Below are 25,584 nucleotides of genomic sequence, written 5' to 3'. Positions count from 1 at the left end.
ATACATATAAGCATCCAAATCTTATTTATTATTGCTCTTAATGCCTTCAGTTGCTCTAACTGCAGTCTCTAGTTAGAAGCATTTTGACAGGGAATAATGCAAAATCAAGCATGGCAGGACTGGTCATTTTTGTTTTAAATTCTAAACTTGTCCTGAGTTTGGCAGCTGCTTGAAATGGTCCATCTGGCCTTAGGTGGCCCAAATGGCTGAAAAGTAAGGGCAAAATGTACTTCTGTAGAAAATGGAACAGCCTATTTAATAATGGCTAAAGACAATTCCTTTCTATCATTGCTCCAACAAGATAGGTATGGATCCCTTAGAGGCCCCTGAACACTGGTATTGCCACACAGTTTCCCTACTGAAGGGTTCTTTCACATCTAGAGTCTCTAGACTATAGTCACAAATGACAATTCTAGATTACCCTGCTATAATCATAAAATGAAATAAAGGAAAATAATTATTTAACCTGCACTGAATATCAAGTCCGCTTGATATCTCACAGCTTTGGATTCATTTCACTCTGCTATGTTGCTGTTGGTCAAGAAGAAAAAAAAATCCACCCAGCCTGTAGTCAGCCTGCTTCCCTTTCACACTGAAAAAGCTTAGAACACTGTCATTGGAACTAATTCTTAGAAGTTAGCAAAATAACTGGATAGCTTCAAATAGGAAGGTACCCATGTTATTTGATTTTCCTTGTGTTTAGGGGAGAGGGTGAATATCTGAAAACTAAGACAAACAAATGAAAGTAAATGCCAAACATATTTTCATGTGTACACAAACACACACACACACACACACACACACACACACACACACACCAACTTCTTTTGGCAGAAAGTCAGGAAACTAACTTGAAATCAATAAACATAATTTTCTTACTTGAAGTTCGTGAAACATGATGGAAAACTTTCCGAGACTGTCGCTCTTACCCTAAAAGAGTTAGCCTATTTTATAAGTGTTACTCAAATGCAATCAGTGAAGATCCTCATTGTCTGGAAGGACCTTTACCTCTTCCTCCCTTACCTACTTTATGTGCTTCATAGATTCAGATCAGGATCCTCTTCTGTCTTCAGGCTATTTGCCTGATACTGGTCTGTCTCCCTTTCTTTGCCCTCCTTTCCTTTACTCTCCATCACTGCCATTAAATATCTTAGACATTCTCCTTGATATGGTATTACATTTCACATTTTTAATCATCAGCATTCCAACTAACTGCTTCTGCCCTACCAGATTATCAACCCTGGAGGTTAAAGACTGTGTTGTATTCTTTTGATATCTAGTATAACGCATGGCCCAAAGAAAATATTCATCAGTATTAATCAAATAAGGAAACCGATGAATGAATCACAACCCAAATTATGCCAAGGAAACCACTTGGCTATTTTTACTAATGTTCATTAATTTACTGACTCTTTACTAATCACCTACTAGAAATCAGGTATTGTGCCAAGCTTTAGGTACATGAGCATGAGCCAAATCAGTGAAGTTCTTGCCTCCCTAGGGATAAAGTCTAAAATTAAGAATGCTTATTTCTAGGTATGACTGTATAGTCACAGAAAATTCTGTTGCCTCAGAATTTATCCTAAGGTGTTACATTACAGGATCACTGTTCACATTTCAGGAGGCAAAGGTTTTTCTACAAGGAACAAACACTGTCTTTAAACAATTGTGCCTATTGCTTCTTTATATTAAGGCCCACACTAGTAGATATGCCAAAGTAGGTGGGGCAAATAAGAGGCCTCAATCCTATACAAAGCACTATAGGCAACTAAGGAAAGTTGGTAGTAGGAAAAAGAGTCTTCTCTGGGGAAGAGACCACCAATCCGTTATCAAATACTAAATGGTCAGTCCTGAAAACAAAGAGACAAATAACGTCATACATATTGGGCAGATTATATTTAGAAATATATATGTATATTCATGGACATATACTCACATAACAATTAAAGAAAATCAAGGTCATGGATTTGAAAGAGAATAAGAAAGGGTAGATTAAAGGATTTAGAAGGAGGAAAAGGAAGACCCAACAAAGAAAGAGAACTTCAGACCAATTTCCCTTACGAACATCGACACAAAGATACTCAATAAAATTCTTGTAAACCGAATCCAAGAGCACATCAAAACAATCACCCATCATGATCAAGTACGCATCATTCCAGGGATATAGGGATTGTTTAATATAGGGAAAACCATCAACGTAATCCACTACATAAACAAACTGAAAGATAAAAACCACATGATAATTTCCTTAGATGCTGAGAAAGCATTTGACAAAATTCAACACCCCTTCATGATAAAAGTCCTGGAAAGAACAGGAATTCGAGAACCATACCTAAACATAGTAAAAGCCATTTACAGCAAACCAGTTGCTAACATTAAACTAAATGGAGAGAAACTTGAAGCAATCCCACTATAATCAGGGACTAGACAAGGCTGCCCACTCTCTTTCTACTTCTTCAATATACTTCTCGAAGTCCTAGCCAGAGAAATCAGACAATAAAAGGAGAACAAAGGGATACAGATTGGAAAGGAAGAAGTCAAAGTATCACTATTTGCAGATGATATGGTAGTATATATAAGTGATCCCAAAACTTCCACCAGAGAACTACTGAACCTGATAAACACCTTCAGCACAGTGGCTAGGTATAAAATTAACTCAAATAAATCAGTAGCCTTCCTCTACACAACAAAGAAACAAGCCGAGAAAGAAATTAGGGAAATTACACCCTTCATAATAGTCCCAAATAATATAAAATACCTCGGTGTGACATTAACCAAGCACGTGAAAGATTTGTGTGATAAGAACTTCAAGCCTCTGAAGAAAGAAATTGAAAAAGATCTCAGAAGATGGAAAGATCTCCCATGCTCATGGATTGGAAGTATGAATTTAGTAAAAATGGCTATCATACCAAAAGCGATCTACAGATTCAATGCAATCCCCATCAAAATTCCAACCCATTTCTTCATAGAGTTAGACAGAACAATTTGAAAATTCATCTGGAATAACAAAAAACCCAGGAGAGCTAAAACTATCCACAACAATAAAAGGACTTCTGGCAGAATCACTATCCCTGAACTCAAGCAGTATTACAGAGCAATAGTGATAAAAACTGTATGGTATTGGTACAGAGACAGGCAGATAGACCAGTGGAATAGAACTGAAGACCCAGAAATGAACCCACACACCTATGGTCACTTGATTTTTGTCAAAGGACCCAAAACCATCCAATGCAAAAAAGAGCATTTTCAGCAAATGGTGCTGGTTCAACTGGAGGTCAGCATGTAGAAGAATGCAGATCAATCCATTCTTATCACCCTGTACAAAGCTTAAGTCCAAGTGGATCAAGGACCTCCACATCAAACCAGATACACTCAAACTAATAGAAGAAAAAGTGGGGAAGCATCTCGAACACATGGGCATTGGAGAAAATTTCCTGAAAAAAACACCAATGGCTTATGCTCTAAGATCAAGAATGGACAAATGGGATTTCATAAAACTACAAAGGTTCTGTAAGGCAAAGGACACTGTGGTTAGGACAAAACAGCAACCAACAGATTGGGAAAAGATCTTTACCAATCCTACAACTGATAGAGGGTCATATCCAAATATACAAAGAACTCATGAAGTTAGACTGCAGGGAGACAAATAACCCTATTAAAAATGGGGTTCAGAGCTAAACAAAGAATTCACAGCGGAGGAATGCCGAATGGATGAGAAACACCTAAAGAAATGTTCAACATCTTTAGTCATAAGGGAAACGCAAATCAAAACAACCCTGAGATTCCACCTCACACCAGTCAGAATGGCTAAGATTAAAAACTCAGGCGTCAGCAGATGCTGGTGAGGATGTGGAGAAAGAGGAACACTCCTCCATTGTTGGTGGGATTGCAGACTGGTACAACCACTCTGGAAATCAGTCTGGAGTTTCCTCAGAAAATTGGACATTGAACTACCTGAGGACCCAGCTATACCTCTCTTGGGCATATACCCAAAAGATGCCCCAACATATAACAAAGACACATGCTCCACTATGTTCACAGCAGTCTTATTTATCATAGCCAGAAGCTGGAAAGAACCCAGATGCCCTTCAACAGAGGAATGGATACAGAAATGTAGTACATCTACACAATGGAATACTACTCAGCTATCAAAAACAATGACTTTATGAAATCCATAGGTAAATGGATGGAACTGGAAAATATCATCCTGAGTGAGGTAACCCAATGACAGAAAAACACACATGGTATGCACTCATTGATAAGTGGGTATTAGCCGAAATGCTCGAATTACCCTAAATGCACAGAACACATGAAACTGAAGAAGGGTGACCAAAATGTGAATGCTTCATTCCTTCTTTAAAAGGAGAACAAGAATACCTTTGGGAGGGGACAAGGAGGCAAAGTTTAGAACAGAGGCTAAGGGAACGCCCACTCAGAGCCTGCCCCACATGTGGCCCATAGATATACAGCCACCAAACTAGATAAGATGGATGAAGCAATGAAGTGCAGGCTGACAGGAATCGGATGTACATCTCTCCTGAGAGACACAGACAGAATATTGCAAATATGTAGGCGAATGCCAGCAGCAAACCATGGAACTGAGAACAGAATCCCCGTTGAACGATTCAGAGAAAGAACTGAAAGAGCTTGAAGGGGCTTAAGACCCCATATGAACAACAAAACCAACCAACCAGAGCTTCCAGGGACTAAGCCACTACTCAAAGTGTATACATGGACTGACCCTGGGTTCCAACTGCATAGGTAGCAATGAATAGCCTAGTAAGAGCACCAGTAGAAGGTGAAGCCCTTGGTCCTGCCAAGACTGAACCCCCAGTGAAGGGGATTGTTGGGGGGAGTGAGGTAATGTGGGGAGGATTGGTAGGGGAACACCCATATAGAGGGAGAGGGGGTGGAGTTAGGGGGATGTTGGCCTAGAAACCAGGAAAGGGAATAACAATTGAAATGTAAATAAGAAATACCCAATTTAATAAAGATGGAGGGAAGAAAAAAAGGAGGAAAAGGAATGGAGAAATGTTGAAATTATATTATAACCTCAAAAATAATAGAAAAAATTACATAAAATTAACTAATTGAATTAATGGAATTTTGTGGTGGTGTCAGTGCTGTAACATCCTTCCTATTCTCCTAAAGAGGGGGGAGAAGATGTAAGATGTTTCACTCCCAACAATCTATGTATTCCTCAAGTGTCCTCTATGAACAAGGAAGACTGAGACAAATGGATGTGTTCAACGGCATTGATTGCAAAAGAGCCAGATCACTGCATATTCATATCCTATGGATCTTAACTCATTCATAAGATAACCTATTAAAAACACAAGAATATGCATACATGCAAACATATACTTTGTATGTCACAAGTATGATCAATCTTGGTTTGTCTTATTGTCAACATGACTAATGTTGCCAATGATGTGTCATCTAAAACTTTGGTGCCTTCTGTTCATAAGGGTCTTTATGAATATTCTAATACAATCTGCCATCCCAGTGCACAGTCCTTTCTACTACAGTTTGAATGGAAAAAATAACAACAACTATAAAAAATTCTGTGTCTACCATGTGTGAACCTGAATAAACTATTTATACAGGTAGTGCTTCGTCTTGTCCTCAATTAATATTTGAAAAGGGCAACTAAAGATGTTCTCATTTTAGAAATGAGTAAGTAGGGTTAGAGATGTGGGGAAGAATATTTGCCCCAGGATTGAAATCCAGGCATGCCTACATTTTATAATGTATCTTTATACATGTTTTCTAAACTTTTCAGAGTCCACTGAAATACTTTAGGAAAGGGGACATGGTCTATGATATTAGACAAGTCACATATCTTTATAGCACATGCCATATTATCACACATTTCCATTTTATTAAAATCTAGCCATTGCACTCATGTACTCTGTGCTACCCAAGCTTCATGAAATCTTTCCAACCCATGCTAATGCAAGAAATCCCAATGAAACTCAGTGGTTCACACAATAAATAAAGACATCAAAGTAGATATCAGGCTTGTTGGGTAAAACTAGTTTCAGGAGGAGAGGGGGATGCTGAAAGAGGATACTGGGGAGTTGACAATGACTAAACTTTACTATGTGTATTACAAAATTGTCAAAAAATAAAAAATAAAAATTCTTTGGAATGGTTTATGTAAAATTCTATCCTTATATTCCATACTGGGTATGCTTTATATTATACATCATCTCATGTGGGAAGGCCATGAGTGTTCATTGATTTGCTAATCAGCAGTGAGGACACACTACTCACCCAATTTCAGCCACACATATTTGAGGTGCTAAGGTTAACACAATGAGAATGACAAAGTGTTTGCATTCATGGTATACGCATGTTGTTGATTATCATCCTGTTCATCTTCCTCCACTCGCTCTCCTCAAAACATTCGATATAGTCACATGTGAATGTATTTATTATCACCATATTTATATAAGCAGGAGAGAAGCCCCTCAGTAGTGAAGATGGTAAAATAGATGGCAATAGAGACTTCAATTCGCTGTTACTAAATCCTAAGCTCGATCATGGTGTAAGCATATGCATCAGTGAGAGTGTGCTTGCCTAAGGTATGGAAGAAAGACTATGTTCAGTCTTTGTCGCTGCAATAAAGATAATTCATAATAGATTTTTAAGGTCATGAGAAATGATATAGCATAGAATGACATAAAGCTTGGACTTAAGTTCTCTATGCATACAAATAAGGAGGCCTGTCCACAAATGTAAACAGAATTAAAGGTAAATAACATACATTAATTACTTCATAATGGTATGTACTGGACAGTTAATATTAATGCTGCTTCTATCTTTCCATAAGCATGTAAAATGTATGTGTGTATTGAGTACAGAGTGTCAAAGTAGGCCCTGGAGCACCTAGACTAGTAAAAACTTGACCCTATGATCAGGAGCTGTAGTGTTTATAAATCAGTGGATATTTATGTATATGTATAAGTAAGTATAGCATCAGGATTTTTCATTTTCCATGATTTGTGCTTTAATCTTGCTTTAATGTCTCTCCATCATACATATGAGTCACATCTCTTCATGGTCAGTTGGTCATGTTTAATAATAGCCAAAAAAAGTGTAGCAGGAGAAGTCTACTCATGGCAAAAAGGTTAACTACTATGTGTTCAAACTGAAGTATAAAATTATTTTAAATTATACCCTCTTGGTTTATCTATCTGAGTTTCTCATTGTCTCTATAGAAAAATATCACTGATTGGTGCCCATATACTTAGTAATAATTTTGCCTATTGATAGAGAATCATAATAGCTCCATCAAGTGAATTACACATTTACAAAACTGAAAATCTCATTTTACAAGTAAGTGATGACTCTTTTCATCGCAATGGGCAGTTGGAAGCTAAATGTCTTATGTTTTGACATTGTCTGCTCACAATTTGTCACCAATACTTTAGCTGTCTGTTAAATTGTAAAACCTGTTTGTGCCTCCTGCAGTTTAATGGTGTGCAATGATAGTAGTAATAGCTAGAGAGAAATAAGCAAATGAACCTGTTTGGCATGAGGGCATCGACTAGATTAGAATTTCTATTAACTAAAATGGAGCCATGATTATGTAGTTGAAAAAGTCATGAGTATTTATGATATCTGTATTTCAGTAGGCATACGACACAAATACATTTTTCTATTTGCTATTCCACAAAATGCTTCGAAAGATGTCAGAGATAGGTCACCTGCTTCCATTGGAATATAAAAACCTCATATTTATCTTCAGAAGTGTGAGACTTAATTAAGTTGCACAATTATTTTCCTGTTATTTATTCCATCTATGTTATAGCCACAAGCCTCAACTATATTGCGATCTTATGTTGCAAACACCAGAGATAACATGGAACCCACTCTAATATTGCTCATCACATTAAATACAACACAACTGAACATAAGCTCAAGCCAAAAATGATAAGGAATTACATCCCAATTATTTTATGGAACTGGATTTTGGAGAGACCATTCAATCACCATGAGACTGAGTATGCTGAATGCTAAGTTGAATTGACACTCCCAGAAAAGCAAAGCCAATGGTGCAATGTAATCTTCAACATGAGAAAACACATACGGACAATTTAGGGAACTGGGGCATTTCATAAGAAGGACATGTTTCCTTATCTAAGCACTGTTTGCTCCAGCAGAAGGCCCTTCTGACAGAAAAGTAGACCTGAGGATCTAGTGTCAGAGCTTGATAGTCTCAAACTCAGCATTTGATTTTCCTAATGGACTCATCTTTCCAACAGCATAGTAGAATGGCAAAATTTCTGTTCTCACAGAATTTTGTTTTCCACAAGACCTTTGGAGAGCCTCTCAGGCCACCTGTTGCCAAGTGAAGTTACTTCTTACCTTTGGCAGAGATGCCCTGGAACCTGAACTCTGGGTAGTCATTGTCAGGACGGTTGTGATGCCAAGGGCAACCCTGGCAGGAGCTGCATCCATGTTTATCCAAAAGGAGACCCAGGACAAAATGACTATCAGCAGGCTGGGGATATACATCTGGATCAAATAATAGCCCATCTGGCGTTCCAGGTGAAACTTGACCTCAATGCAGGTAAACTTGCCTGGAAGCAGAAAAGTATCATTTGACATCTTATTTGAACTCATTTTCCCCATTCTACTCTCCTATTTTTTTTAAAGTAAAGAACATTGCAAACAAATTGCAAAGACTGTGGACAAATGCTCACCCTACACAATCAATTCCTACTTTTTGAATTCTTCTAGTAATGGAAATGATAGTGTAAGCATGAGAGAGCTAAAAAGCCTTCATACAGAAATCATATGATTGGATATGTCACAGATTTTTGTACATAGAACTCTAGCATTTTTGTGACTGACAAAAATTTTCAAAAATGTTTGTGTTATATGTAACATATACAATGTTGTGTGCAACCATTAATATATACTATGTAACATATAACCTATCATGTGATATGAAACAATTTTAAGCAATCAAGTGTGAGAGAGAGACAGAGAGATAGAGAGAGACAAAGAGCATGCTTGTGTTGGAATTTATGTGTGTTCATGCATGTGAAAGCCAGAGGTCAACCTCAAGAAACATTGTTCAAATACCTTACACCTTGAGATTTGAGGCAGTCTCTTGGCTGGCTACATGGGTCTACTTCCCCAGTGCTTAAGCTATAAGCACATGTCATCATTCCCTACATCCTCGGGACTGAACTCAGGTCTACACACTTGCATGACAAGCACTCTACTGATTAAACTGTCTCCCTAACCCCTTAGTACCTTCTGAGAAGCAAAAAGAACATCCTGAGTGTTTGAATAGTTGTATGTCTTTGTATTCTCAATGGTAAAACCAAGGGTACCTTTAGAGAGTATATGTACACTCTTTATTTCATTGAGGAAACTTTCTAGCTTTTTGGGAATTGCTTGAAAACTTTAGTGTATTCATTCCTAGAAACTGTAGTGTTGCTCCATCTATCAATAAAAGAGTGCATAGGAAGGTACTCCAACTTTTAACACTAAAACATATTTATTAAGAAATGGATGTTCTTGCCTCTTTCCACATTTTTCTCTCCTTTATTGACTTTGAGTTAGACCTTGGAAAGTCATTTGGATTATTCCCTACAAAGATATAAGCCTGGGTTGAAGTCTTAGAAGAATACCTTGGAACTGGGTTTTAGTTACTTCATAAGAAGTCACTCTTAGCTGCTGTGGAATGTTTTACTCACAGGGGACCCAAGGCAGTTTGTATTGTCTATCTCTCTACCACCACACTTCATGTTATCACAAGACCAGAGCATTTGAAATAAAAGACATCGGCTTTCCTTGTCACATATAATCTTCCAGGCAACAAGAGAAGCCCACTACCTCAACCGTGCCCACCCCAAAAATCTTTCAGTGCTAAAGATAGCACCTGACTTTAGAGCCAGCTGAATTCTCTCCAGATGATTCTTATTGAGACTGGCATTGCTCTCCAGGACTGCAGAGCACATTCTCTATTTCTGGGTTTCCACAGAACCTGTGTCATTATCACTTTCTTCCACTAAGGCCATGAGTGCAAATTGACCTGAGAAGGCAATGTAAAGAGTGGATACGAAGAACAGCCAAGATTTTATGTTTTCTGCACTACTAGTGAGGTCTTCTACACCTTTCCTTAGACACATTTGACTACTGGCTCTCAGTAAAAGAAGAACAAAAGATTCCTAATTCTTCTCTGTTGGAGGGAGATGATCTGCTGCACTCGCAAGCCTATCTATCCCACGGGATATGGGAACTATACATGTTGAGGGTTCTCTAAGTTCGATTCACTTCATAAATGTGCAACTATTAAGATAATAGGATAGCTGATCTCAAATACAAATGGAGACCTCTTGGTTTTAGCACGTGAAAGAAAACCTTACCAGTGTTGTAATGCTTTGTGCAATAGCCAAGTTCCTTCTCTTCTTTCAAAATAAACTGAGGCAGGGTGAGTCCTTCAGCAACTTGTACTGGACCATCACTTAACCACTCAAATATCAGGTCATTCATGGTGTACCCAACTGGAGGAAACAAGTAGTAACATACAATGTTATCTTTTCTAGGAAACTCTGAAATGTAACAACAAAGATGGGCAAGCAGGGGAATCATAAGAGCTGCTCTAGTCATCATAACTATGTGTCATCAGAAGCAGAGAAACTGAACACAGCAAGTTATTGCTGATTAATTTTTTGTGTGTATAACAAGAGAAAGGAATCTGTAGAATCTTTTATCTCCAGCTTCTTTATTCACTAACTTTCTCTGAAGAACAAACAAGTAAACAAGCACAAAACCCTTTTGAAGATTTTCTTCACTTGAAAGAGCTGTGCCTGTGGCAGTTCAATAAGACAGTCCAATCCATGGTGCTGTCTTAGTATTTCAAATAAAACCACTTCTTTTGAAATGTTTAATGAGAGTGAATTTGCTATAGGCATACCTGCAAGTATTACCATTGCACATTTGGCTTCTTCTGGAGACTTTTGTTAATTACTGAAAGTAAATTCTCAGTCATTTTATCAAGTGTGAAGGGCTAAGGGCAAGTCATTTAAGAGAACCTTGTATGATGTGTGAACCTAGAGGAGCTGGGGGTTGTATCACAGTTGATGCAGCTCTTACTTAATATGGACAGGGTCCTACTTTCAATCCACAGCACCACATAAATAACAAGTGGCCGCATATGCCTGTGGGCCCAGAACTTGAGAAGTGAAGGACAGATGAAGGATGGATGATCAGATGTTCCTGATTATCCTTGATTACAGAGCCATGCTAGGCTGCACGTGACCATATCTCAAAACAAAAACAAACCCCACAAGAAGTTATATATTCTAATGCATTGCTAAATTGACCCACTCATTATTCACACAAAGTAAAACAGGTTCCTTATTTTGTAAAGTCCTATTGTTATATTACTAGAATTAAAGAAATCACAGAAAGCATGGTAGCTAACAGTTCTGTAAACCAAAGTTAGCTCTTTCTCTCCTGGAGTCTGCCCAATTTGGGTCATTATTTGTCAATTTGCCTGCATATGGCTGCATCCCAGAAACAGACAGCTAGTCTTATTTTCACTCATTATTTCTCTGCCCTCCTTGTTTTATGTGTTTTGTTTTGTTTGATACATAAACTATGGAAATCAGACTGATAAGGACAAAGACAATTTCATGAAGATTGGGTTGGCTAATAACTGTAGCATATTTATTAAGTTTATAGATTCTTATTCTTGCTTACTACGCCAATCCTGCCTAGAAATCAATGGCAAATTTATTTGGTGTCTAGCTTCTTTGGAACACCATAAAGGCAAAAATGAAACTGTAGAAAGCATCAAAGTTGAATGTGAATATTGACTGTCCACAGAAGTAATGGATAACCAATCTCTTCCACTGCTAATCTGTGCAAACATATCCTAATTACCTCCAACGAATATGTAAAGCGACAGAACAAATCTACAATTTGAAGCTTTTATGCCTTAGAAGAGTCTCCATTGATATATCTGAGTCCCGCTTAACAGAGAAAATGCAATGGTTGGATGGAGGCTAGGAAGCTATAGGATAGTAGAAGAGACACTCGTTATGTGTAAAAAGTTATTCTCAACCTTCTTCTCAAGAGATAGGAAATATAGAATAAATAAATACATACAACACACAAATAAAAAGTCTCATTTTATCTCTGATAACAAAAAAGATTTGCTATTTTCTGTATTTTTATCAGAAGTTTCAAGGGACATATGTAGTGACTTTAAGTGATCAGAAAGAAGCCTGTCATTATTTCTTTTTTAAAAGGTATCCCATGAGTCTTTTTTACACTTATTATGTTTATAAACCAAGAAGTTAAAATATTTTCTGTCCCCTGCCTCATTAAATCTCCTAAAAATCTCTATGAGTCAGTAGCACTTATGATTATTTTTTGGATTCTGTAAACAGAGAAACTGACAAGAGCAAGCCAGAGGAAATTTCATGTCTCTTAACAGAAAACCCCATTACCTTGAAGGCATGAGTAACTTATGGCTCATGTCAAAGATTTCAGTGGCAGCAGAGTCAGAGGATAAAGGGGACAAAGTAGATGACATTTCCCTATTTCGTTTATCATGTCTTAGTGTATCCATTGCCTGTCTAAGGAAGATGCCAACTCTTATTCCTTGTCAACTTATGCCCTTCAACCTTCTATTCATGTAATGCTGAGGATCAAAGCCAGGGCCTTGAGAAGTTTAGGCAATCACACTTCTGCTGAGCTTCACTCCTAGTGCCTCCCCTCTTTGAATCCACCTATGGTGAAGGGCTTTATTTTTTGTTTCCAAAGCAATCATCCCTTCCTTCCAGTATCCTTTTGGGTACATTGGTCTCTATGAGTAAAAGACAAAAAGAAAATTTTCTGATTATAATGAGTCTTTATAAAGGTGAGGTGGCTAAATCACACTTGGGTGAGTTTTTTTTCTTTTTTGAGAAAGGGAAATTTATTTAACATCTTGAACTAAAAGATTTCCTTGCAGGACTGATAATGAATTTCTCCTATTAAATACCAATTCTCCATTAAGACCTTCGATGTTGGTAAATTGGTTGAGCGAGTCAGTGGTTACAACAAGCAAGTGGTAAATTAATAGTGATGACTTACAACTCTCCAGCTGCATTGTACAGGTCTGGACATCCATTGGAAAGTTCTTCAGGTCCATGGGACAGGATAAAGTCAAGGTGAGTCTTAAAAAAGAATGTGAACTCTACTTTAAAATCTGTGAAATGTAACATTTGAAAGACAAAAAGTCCACTTAACACTAGCAAAATATATTGATTCAAATATTGAAAGTTAAGGTCTCAGGTCAACACTTTGTTTTAATGAAGAGTATCCATTGTTAATTTAACAACATATCTTGCCATTTCATTATAAGCCATTGCTCTCTATTTCCAACTGCCAGATTCTGAGTATTTCTTATCTTCCAGATTCTGACTCCCTATAACAATGATGCTAGTCTCAAGTAAAATGTCATAATCTGAACAATGTGCTCCAACCACAATGATGAACAAAAAGACGTAAAGTTTGGAATATTTTAGAGTTGCATCATTGCAGTGCACACTCACGCGCGCACGCGCACACACACACACACACACACACACACACACATGTTTGTGTGTGACTGTGTATGTATACACACCATAATGAGAAGGAATAAATAATGCTTCTTCTGTCAAATGGGCAGATACTTGGCTTCACAGACTTCTAATTTATCAGTCCAAATGGATGAATTAGCAATTTATGCAGCATTCATTATATGATTTTCGCAGTTATAGAACAAGTAATCTTTGAGTAAAAAAAAAAAAAAAACAAAGGAAAAAAAATTCACGATAGTGGGTTGCTCAGTCTCTGTTTCTCTGCTTCTACTGGAGGCAACTCCAACCTCTTCCCCCATGCAACTTTCCTGAGTTCCAGTCAACTCTACCTAGGCCTTAAATCAGGATATTCAATGAGCTGATGTTTCCTTCTTATCATTTTCCTTTGGATTTCTCATGTGAATGGTGCATACCTCTTGCTTTGAAATTATTTGTACTTTAAAGATTCAAGGAAAGAAATTAGAAATGATAATCAACAGAGCAAGGTTCCCTTCTTGACACTGCCTATAATTATATTGTACCCAGAGCAAGATATTAAAACTTGTTAAACACTAGTTCCTCATTGATGAAGTCAGGAAGTAGGAGATATGACGTTTATTCCTATTTGACTCTAATTCGAGAACTACTTCTAGAACAGCTCCAAGTTTTGTATCTTTATTATTTTTCATATCCAAAGATCTGTATGGCTGCCAGGTAATTACCCCAGTTCCCCTTCCCATTATGCTCCTCCTCAACTCCCCACCTAAATTGTTTCTCTTTATTTCCTATGGTTCGCTTTGTAGTCTATTCAAGCACAAACAAATTGTAGCACACAGTTGAAAGAAAGGAAAGAATTGAGATTTGAAGTGAGAATAGGGATTCCATGTTAATGGTTGTCAAATGCATTAAAATACAGCAGCAAGGAGACAAGTATGTCACAAAGCAACAATTCTGGGAAAATATATTCAGTCTTCGAAACAACTGCACTCTGTGTTAAAAGTAGATATTTCTAACTATGGGAAATATCTGTGATTTTTTTGTTTAGTTTGTTTTTATTACCTATTTATTCTGTGGTGTCTTGTATTGAAAAGTATAGGCTACTTTAAAATATTCATAAAATCCATTATCGGCCAACTCATTTTCAGGAAATGAAAATGTGTCTTTTCAAAGCAAAAGCTGAAAGGTAAAACTAGAAATTTTTATTTTATGCAGTATTTTCTTACTATAATCTCATCAAATCCAGTGCTGTGTCTCATTACCGAATGAATAGGCTGTCTTTCGAAAGGCATCCCTAGAATCCAAGCACCGTGATTCCAAAGGAAACAGTGGATTTGAGTTGTAAACATCTGGCTTAAAATATAACCTTTAGACATAAAAAGTACATATGTATGTATATATATGTATATATATATATACATATATATACATACACACACACACACACAGATTTTCCTGTATGAAGTCTTGTTTTGAAAAAAATGCAGTTTTCTTAGTATTACTATCATGAGCCCTTCAAAGTAAGGACAATGAAGAAAAGCAAAAGCAACATCTCTAGCTAGTGAATAAACAAATAAATAGCTGGTTTTAAAACATGGAGTAATGGTGACACACAAAAAAAATCCATGGTCTTAAAATTAATTTAATTTTCTTTTCTATTTTCAAAAGGACAATATTTTCATCAAACAAAAATAGTCAGGTTCTTCTCTGACCTTTTTCTTATAAATATGGCTATAAACAAGTTTAAACCTTAAGTAGGCAAAAAGAAGTAGTTTTATGTGAGACTTATTGCACAATGCTTTGAATTTAGTAATGTTTTATACATTTCAAAATTGCTGAGAGTAAATTCCAAATGTTCATTATGAATAAATTAGTTAGCTTCATTTAGTTACTCTATATCTTGTTCCTAAGCCCTGACATCACTTTTGCTTCACAATTATATACACACACACACACACACACACACACACACACACACACACACACACACATTTTCAATTTGAAAAGGAAAAACTAGAATGTTTGGCATACAATAATAATCAGATGGTGTAGATAATTACAGTGAGTCAACACCAGAAAATCTGGAAAGATCATTATAATGTTGAAAGCTTTACCTTTGATAAGTTCAAATATAATAATAGAACTGGGTGTAGTTTAAAGACTACACAGTTGCTATTGTGACAACTCAACTTCTTTTGTGATTTGTACAGTCTTTGTCTATGCACCCACTGGAGGCAACTCTGACCTCTTCCCAGTAGAACTTTCCTGAGTTCCAGACAGCTATCAGACAGAAAACACACAGGAGGCACATAAATACTTGCTTGTTCAGTCTTCTTACTCTCACTAAAAGTCTATGGCCTCTGGGAATTTTGTTCGTTTTTTGTACAAAAAGGACCAGGTGCTTCTTTGAATATGTACGTATGTATGTGTTTATGGACAGTAGGGAAATGAATGGTAATGCTTTAAGACGGTAATGCTTTAATGTCCATTAACAGATATCAAAAGGAAGCAGGCAGTCCTTAGTTCATTGGCTTTAGGTAGAATGGTCTTAGTATCTCAGGTTATGGAGAAGGGAATGAATTTGGCATGTTATTAGCAGTGTCTGCTGATGTGTAATCCAAGTTTCAAAATGATTTGGAAGACTACTGGAATTTGAACTAAAGTACTCCGTGAAATCCACCAAATTTATTACATTTTGTTATTTAGACTTTTTTGTTTTTTGTTTTTGTTTTTTTAGAATAAACTTATATAGGGCATTTTCTGAATCGATACAAAATAATATGTAGTTTTTTTATTATTTAAATCACATTTAATCCTTTCCATAAGAATGTGGTGATAGTTATTTTGGGAGGTTCTGGTCAGCAAAGAAAACACAGGGGATTGTTCTTGGATGAAGTGAGTGTTACTAATCTGGATTAAAATGTTTATCACTAAAGTAGATATAAATCTAAAAAGTCATCAAATGGCAATTTTGGGTTCCTGGCATTTTACTCTGTTCAATATATATGCCAAAGGAAAGGGGGTGATAAAAAAGAAACCAATTTTAGTCCTCCAGATGCATGTTAAACCAGACATCATAAATTTGGGACTCTGTAATTCATGCAGGACCAATTAGATTTTACAGTCTCCTCCCATTTGCTTGTCCAACAACATGATTTAAGAAAGAACACAGCTGCTAACCCTCTGTTTGACTATGGTGCTCATTTCGGTCCAAATGTAAAACCTGTCTTAAAAGAAATGTACATATGCAAACGACAAAAATAAAATGTCATCCAGTGAGCTCTCATCTGAGGCAGGATTCAGGGATAGTTTCATGTTTGTGGGGAATTTTTCTCAGTATGTTCAGTCATCTGTGCTGCTAATAAAATTCTGTGTCCCGGTGGGATTGTTAGATCTGACACAAAGGCAGGAGTAATTACTTGAGAGTTTCTCTGCTCTCTGAATAAATGAGCAAGCAAGAGCGTTTTCAAAAATTCGACATGTCCTAGCAAATGGGCCATACAGATGATATAGTTATTATGCCTCCCACTCGGCACTGGTTAGTTTTTAATGTCAACTTGACCCAAGCTAGTGTCATCTGAGATGGAACGATCTCAATAAAAAATGCCTCCATACAATTGACCTGTATGTAAGTCTGTAAGACATTTTCACCAGTAATGATTGACATAAAAAGACTTAGGTTACTGTGGTGGAGGCTGAACAAGCCACGAATCATAAATTAAAAAGCAGCATTCCTTCAAGGCATCTGCATCCATCAGTTCCTATCCTAAGGTTCTTCTTCATATCTCTGGAGGAGGGGCTACAAGCTGTAAACCAAATAAACTCTTTTCCTCCCCAAGTTGCTTTTGTTCACGGTGTTTTATCACAGCAATAGATACACTAAGGTAGCATTATCGCACCACATTCCAGAATATAACCCATTCTCTTTTTTGAGAACATAAGGATTGCCATACTGGAAGTTTTAGAACTGCTAAATTGTTCCTATCAGTATCTTGAAATTTCTAAAACATGCGACAGTTTGGTATTTGATTGATTTTACAGGATACATTGAGAGTTAAGCAAGATTGTCATCCTGAGCCATCTAGAACGTAAAAGTGGAAGTCTCCTAGGGACAAGTTAAAAGTCAAAAGTGCATCATTAGGAGCTAGGGCGGTAGTTTACAGATAAAGAATAATTTTTCTTCCAGAGGATCAGACTTTGATTTCCTGCCTCCAGATGTCAGCTCACAACTCAAAATTTACATAGGCAAAACATTAACACACATAAAATAAAATAAATTAATCCCACTCAAAGTATTTCATTAATAAGGCTCACACACTGAGAAAGGGAGTGAAAAAGTAAGAGGGAATTGTAGATTAAAACATTCTGCTAACTTGATTATCTTTAGCTTTTTCAGTTTTACTCTTTGGTGGATATGAGCATCATCTGCAAGGCATTTGTGAGAATTCCCATTCTTGGTATTTTTAATGAGAAGTCTAGATAGGGCTGATGGCATCACCTAGGCTACTTTAAGAAACACTTATTCGCACGCATCAGTGGATTTTTGATGCCTCCAGATTCTAATGTTTATAAGTTTATCAGAGGTGATGACCGGTATGCTATTTATCAAGATAGGGAACATGCAAAATGCTATTGGATAACATGAAACATCCATGATAATCTCTTTAATGTGTCTCACTTATTCTACTCAAAATCAGTGACTATATTAAAGACTTTATGAAAAGTTTTTAAAAAAGAAACATTACCTCACACTTCCCAAGGGATGACTTCATGCCAAATAATAAACTTAAACAAACAATGGTTTTGTAAAGTAAAGAAGGGAGAGCTTGTGAGTGAAATCTGAAACTTTTCAGGAGCATTAACTTTATCTTTGGTAAATATCACTTTCTTTTTCACACCAGAGTAAGTCACACAGCTCTACGTAGGCTGCTATGTTATTAGGACAGTTCTATCTATTAGGATAATGAGACAAGAGGGAGATAAGCCAGGTCATCCTAGACAACATGTTGGCAGAGTCTGGGCAACAAAGCCAAGATTAGTTTGCTGTCAACCAACAATATTGTGAGCGCTTAAGAAGACTGGGAGATCTGCTAGGTAAGTGAGCAGTTAGGAAGAGGAGCTGGTATAAGTAAGATTCTACCTGGGCTGGAAGTGAATATAACAAGAGTTTGGCAATATTTGCAGGCCACCCTTATGTCAAACACTTGAAATGAGATACTTTCTGAGCTGTGATCATCGCACCTTTATTCCTAATAGCCAGAAATGGGAAACAACCTAGATGTCCCTCAACCAAATAATTAAAAAAATGTGGTACATTTACAAAATGGAGTATTGCTCAGTTATTAAAAACAATGATATCTTGAAATGTATAGCAATGGATGGAACTATAAAAGATCATCCTGGGTGAGGTAACCCAGACCCAAAAGGACAAGCATGGTGTGTACTCATATGTAAGTGGCTATTAGATGTAAAGTAAAGGATGATGATGCTACTATTCACAGTCCCAGAGAGACTAAGCAACAGAGAGGGTTCAAGAGGTACTCATAGATTTCCCTGAGAAGGGAAAACAGAATAGATTTCTTTTTTGGGTTAACTAGAGGCAAATGTGATGGAAACATCAGATTGGAGATCAGGAAAAAATACTGGGAGAGATGGAATTGGGGGGCATTTGGGGGCAATGTAGAAACCTACTGCAATCGAAATTCCCTGGAATTTAAAAGAGTAAACCTATTGAAGTTTTCTAGTAATAGCATTTTTGCAGGATCCCTAATAATGGGAGTAGGGGTATCTTTGACTCTTTCCTGTCTTTGGGATAATTTTTTTCCTACTGGATCACCTCATCCAGGTTTGGTATGAGGGTTTATGGCTAGTCTTATTATAAGTTGTTAATACCCTGTTTGGTTGATGACCCTGGGAAGCCTACTATTTTGTTTGTTTGTTTTTGAAGGGAAGCAGAGAAAGAGTAAGCCTAAGGGAGACATTTGAATGGGAGGTGTGGAGGGGCAGAAGAAATGTTGGTCAGGATTTAATATATATAAAGAATGAAAATTTAAAAAAAATTTCTTCAATGGAATCACACTTTGGCATGGGACTAGTTAATAACTGAGAATTTATTATCCAACTTTTTTGAGGCAAGGTATCAGTGTGTAATTCTGACTGGACTAGAGCCCGCCATGTAGACCAGGCTAGCCTCAAACTTACAGAGATCTGCCTGCCTCTTCTGCCAAGCACTACAATTAAAGGCCTTCACATCACACCCGGTATTCTTCAACTTTAAAGAAGCTTTATTCAATTATTCATTTAAAGAACCGTATTTTCCCTGACCTAGACAATCATTTTGATAACATAAAACTTCTAAAATGAATGACATTATGGATCTACCTTTGGGACACACTCTATACTTCATCTGGTCACCTGATCTCCTGATTCATGGACAAGTACAAATTTGTCTCTATCTGACAAGTCTCTTCACATAAAAACTGAGCAACTTGTTAGGAGTTAAGAGTTCTAGAATAATCTCAATTTGCCCTTGCTCAAATCCTACCATTCTTGGCAACTACATTGAAATCAATCAATAAACTTTTAATTACAGGTTCCAATGGTTATTAAAACACAATTCTAGGTTTCAAGTACTAGTACAAGTACTTGAAAGTACTAGGTTTACAAGTACAAGTACTGTCTAAATCAGTGTAAATCAGCTGAAAGATTCCTAGGTCTTCTTCCCACATTTCCAAGGGAAGACTTTGATACTGAAAGGATGTGTTCAGTTAGATACACCTAAAGTAATAAGGACAACAACCCAGGGCATAGAATAGTGTGGCTGGGCAGCCGAGGCACATCATGCAGTTTGGTCCTAGGATGCAAAACTGCATTCTCTTCTCAATTGATTCCAAATAAGCAAGCCCAGTGTGTTCTTTCTTCCTTTTGAACTTGGGATATGGAGGAAACTAATGGTAACATTGTCTAGATCATCTGCTGTTCTATTCCTTTTCCTGCTTAAAGTCTCACTGAGTAGGACGGTCTATGTTTACCAAACATTAAAAAAGCATCATAGGAAATACCCATCTGCATTGAGCAAAACCAGCTAGGAAGGACAAAAATATAATAACTCTTCCCATCTGTGTGTGGTCTTTTCAGAAAATGTGCACACATATGGTTAGCTCATGTTAATTAAGTCCAAATCTGGACTGGATTCCACTTGGAGAGGAATAGATATATCTGCAGCTAAAACTTCCAAATGCTTTCATATTTTCTGAATAAAAATGTTGTGAAGGTGTGGAGGAAGGAGAGGGATAAACTGAACACTAGGAAAAAAGAGCTCCAGCCAGCAGATTTAAATTAATTTCAAAGTCATCTCATGTCTAGTGTTTAATTATACACTCAAGCATTTCTGAAGATAAAGTATTACTAGCCTGTACTTAAAACAATAGGAAATGACTTGACCCTTGTCATGTGGTGTCTAATGTTACAGCAACGGTGAGGTGAAGAGAGAGAGAGAGAAAAAAGAACTAGTTAGCAATGATCTTAACATTTTGTTAGGGATCATATTACTTTGGACAAAATAGAGCACAACACAAGTGACAGCATTCTGGGAAATGCAGACATGGTTTTGAGCAAACCAAAGTAACTTTATACCGACTGACATATGGGAACATAATTGTGTATATGCTAACATATCACAGCATTAAGATTTTTAGTCTGGTAACTACAGGAGGCTTGCTAACTGCTCTTATGGCAGCAAAGATCAGTGAGAATATGGATTTGGGGGCAGATGGTAAGATGATTTCCTTTTTATTGTAATTTTTTGAGACAGGGTTTCACTACAAGCCTGAGCTAACTGTGTAGACTAATCAGGTCTTGAAATCAGAGATGTACCTGCCTCTTCCTCCTGAGTGTGGGGATTAAAGTCCGATATCACTATACTAGGAACCATGCTTTATGTTTGATGGGACAATAATGTATAGGTACTTTTTCTACATTGAAACACTTGTTCTGCAGGGAGAAGGGATGCCCTTACTACTTAGGAAAGTTGTTAGGCAAATGAAACCCCTCTCTAAGGTTATATAAAGAAAATAAAAATGTCTGAGGGAGAGGAGACTCTTCACCGGAGTGGCCCACAAGTTGAATATGGAACTTCAGTAATGCAGCCTTCATAAATTACTCTCAAAACCTTGAATTGGATTTTCTAGTGATGCAACTCTTTCTGAGAACCAATGTTCCTGGAAGTAGCTCCTTTACTGTAAGCAACCTCAATGAATTCATTGATCTCCCAAGCTACCCTAAAGTAGAATCTTTCTTTGCTCAGGAGTCTGTCATCACTGACAGGTGTGAGGTGAATAGATAGATGGTTGTGCGTCTCTCCCCAGGAAAAGTCACAGGGGAGATAGGAATTTCAAATCACACACCGTCACTAAGTTTACTTTTAACAAAGAGCTAAAATGGGAGATCCAGAACCAGCCTAATTATTATCTGAAAAGAGATGCAATTATCACTTCCATTATTAGGCTTTTGCCTCCCCCAAAGGAGGAAACACAGACCAGGAGAGTATCTTATTTGTACTAAGTGTGGAAAGTGAGTGGAATCTGGATGACCTAGGTACCGAATAGAAAATGAGTATGCACATAAATTAGGGTGGGTGGTAAGAAGAACTGTCTCTCTGCTTTATTTCTTTTATCCTCCATGGGTCATTAAGCATTTAGTATGAATGAGAAACTTAAGGATAACTACAGTTATTAGAAATGCTAAATAGCTTAGTGTCATTTAGTGATATTGGATCTGAATCTATGTCTTCCTTGACCTCAGAATTGACATCAATCTCCATAGTATTTTATCACTGATGGCCTAGCTTACCTTCTACTTTTATATCTTTCATCTGACTGCTCAGCAACCCTAGTGAAAGGAGATGTCATTTTTGTTGTTGTTCTTTGAAGTAACTCAGTTATAAACGGCTTTGCTCCAGGAGCACGGAAACTCACATAATTATCTATGTTAATTATTTGTCTTTCAATTACGGTCCAGTGATCACTGTCACACCTTTTATAGTACAGATGTTTGTTTGTAGTTTTAAGTGCTTCAAACAAGGTGAAACTTGTAGAGAGATTGTCAAGCTTTGAAACGTACAAAAGTTCCCCCTATAAAAAATGGAGTGTCTTTCTTCTACAGTAGTGATTCTCTACTTGCGGGTCAAAACCGCCTTGGCAAACTTGATCTCCAAAAATATTTACATTATGATTTATAACAAGAGAAAAATACAATTATTAGTAGCAGTGGAAATAATTTTATGCTTGGGGATCACAACAACATGAGGAACTATATTAAAGGAATATTGATAATCATGGCTCTAGTATATAGTCTGGGAGAATGTATTAAAATAATTTACATGTCTCAAAAGATCTACAGTACATTTATACATGTTTCTTTGGAGCTCGATGTTGTATCAGAATTCTGTGAAAAGCAGCAGAAGTCCTTGTCAACAAAAGTCAGCTTCACCAGAACCTCTGGCTTTTATTTTTGGCTTCCTGGCATAAGAAAACCTAGGTGATAAGTATAATAGACTGGCCTTTAAACTCTTTTGGTTTAATCCTGTATTGTGATCAAATTTGCCTACATATCTAGCCAATTGTTGAACCAGTCCATCATCACTGTATGTGCCTTAGCTTTCCAAAAATGCCCTATGGTTTCTCCTGCATATAGTAGTTAAGGCTAAAATGGTTGAGATTGTTATTGTTAAATTGCCCTGTATTTATAATAGTTAAGACTATCTTTGAAAATTATAAAACCACCTCTTAAACCACAGAAATTTCAATCTTCACTGTTCTGCTTCCAAATCAGATTTCTCATTTTAGGAGTTGGATGTTGACATTGGGAGAGAACAGTTTCGAGATCTAAAAGCAGTTTGAAGTAGGTACCTTGAAATGAAGAATTTCTTCTTGTCCTCAAGCTGTACAGAATATGAGAGAACATATTAATTCACCAAGAAGTAGTTTGGTGGCTTGAGGAGAAATGTGTCATAGTGCTAGTGGATTGGGTCTGCTCTGCTCTCCTGCTTTTTTTTCTCTCCTGCTTAAGTCCCATTTTGGAGAGTCAAAATGATGATCTGATTGATGAGGGTGGGGAGAGCTGTTTTGTGATCTTAGAGGACAGATTAAATAACAGAAAGAAGTGTGGCTCTCAAGTTGTCCCAAGATACTTTCTTGTTATTCGGTTTCTACAGACTGATGAATGTTAATGCAGCTATTCACTTCCAAATGCAGGTAAATCTTTCTACTGCTAGTCCAGTCAGATGAAGTCAGAGGCCAGCAGTTATTCATCTTCCATATATTTTGCTGAACACTTTCTTATCCTTCAAGTGTGCATTCAAAGGCCCTAACCGGGTTTCACAGGAGACAATCCATTGTATATTTGCATTTGTGATCTCAACTTGGAATTCAACAGAGCTTTTCAGAAATTATAAGAATTGGCTATGCATATAACACACTTTCAGTTCCTTCATAATTCTATCCCCAGCTGCTCCATTTTTTGAAAGCCCTTCTCCAAAACTACCCTCTTGGTACCACTTAGTTCAGCTCCTACTCAATATACCAGTATACTACAAACCAACTCTTCCCGCCCTCAAAACCCTACTTATCACTAAGAAGAATGGAATCATGTGGTTTTCAAGGCACTTTATAGCACTTCCTTGATTAACTGCTTAATTCTGGTGTGGGTGCTTATGTTATAGCCATTAATTTCCCCATTAAGTCAAGCCACAAAACTAATGGATATTTGGAGACATAATTACAAAATGAGGATATAGGCTTGTAAGATATAAAGACAAGCATAGTTTAGGCATGCATATAGAGAAAAGATCACAGCTTTTCAAACCTAACAAATTTGGGTTTCTGGGGCTCATCAAAGCTGAGTAAAATACCATAGCATCATCATGCTAACATTTAGGTAAGCCTCATTTTAGTGTGCATTTTATTTTCAGTACTGGCATCTAAATAAAGAATATTCTTTTATCTTTCTTATTTAAAAACATCATTCTGTACAGTCAGCATCCTTTGAAGCTCTTGCATCAGACCGCAGTATGAGTCAAGAATGGGAGGCAATGTGGGAAAAATTGGCCTTTTATGTATGGATAGAATTGGTCATCAGACAGGATTGTTTAGGGGGCACAGTTGGGTGTCTGTCTAGAAATCTACACTCTACCTACTCCCAGTGGTATTTGTAATGTATCTGTAGAGGAACAAGGAATGTCAGGCCCCATAGATTTTTCTATTACAACTCAAGCACTATGGAGAAGGTAGGAGACTGAATCATCAACTCCTATAACTGGGAACTGAACCAAAAAGGATTTACAGACACCTTTACCCCCAGTGCCATAAAAAGGTAGGTTGCAGTTCATGCAAAGGTTGCAGATGAGGCAAGCAGAAATTTTGGAATTATGTGATGTTTCATGCAGAAACAATTCTACAGTTATTGATGGCTTGAGAGACTGTGTCAGTTGGTTTTAACTGTCAACTTGCCACAAATTTTAAAATAACTTGAGCATGGAGCATCAATCAAAGAATTGTATTAACTCAACGTGTTAATTGACATGGGAAGAATAACACTGGACATGTCGATGGCCACTTCTGGTAGTATCCCAGATAAAAAGGACACAACAGAATGAAGATTATTTAATCTTTGTTCATGTGGCCTTTCCTCTTGCCACCGAGTTAATTGCCCTCTGCTGTTGCTGCTGATCCTTCACTGATGTTAGAAAAGGCTTTTCTGGGCTTCTAACATAAACAGAGGACCTGTGCCTCTTCAGGAACCATCTAAGCCTTTGGCACCAGATTGAGATTGCTAAGGCATCCAGTTCCCCTGGAAGGAGGAATGAATATATATATATATATATATATATATATATATATATATATATATATATATATATATATAATCTCCCAACTTCTATATCTCTCTGGTATTAGACAGTCATTGCTGGATAACTCTGATGGTGGAGGTACTCAGCCTCAAGGACCAAACT

The 25,584-nt window shown here is 37.1% G+C and overlaps 1 protein-coding gene across 2 annotated transcripts in view; it reads right to left on the bottom strand.

The window, feature by feature from the left end:
• The window catches only part of Glra2 (glycine receptor, alpha 2), a 221,083-nt gene that overhangs the window by 134,273 nt on the left and 61,226 nt on the right, over positions 1-25,584 (bottom strand). For both annotated transcript variants that reach the window (NM_012568.5, XM_087599033.1), the window contains 3 exon segments: positions 8,374-8,588; positions 10,389-10,526; positions 13,108-13,190. In NM_012568.5, coding sequence (NP_036700.1) covers positions 8,374-8,588; positions 10,389-10,526; positions 13,108-13,190 — 436 coding nt within the window.

This window comes from Rattus norvegicus, chromosome X (genome assembly GCF_021556685.1).
Source record: "Rattus norvegicus strain SHRSP/BbbUtx chromosome X, alternate assembly SHRSP_T2T, whole genome shotgun sequence".
In the NCBI taxonomy this organism is placed as follows: Eukaryota; Metazoa; Chordata; class Mammalia; order Rodentia; family Muridae; genus Rattus; species Rattus norvegicus.
The sequence above is the reverse complement of the archived record's forward strand: the minus strand, read 5'-3'. Positions and strand labels throughout refer to the sequence as shown.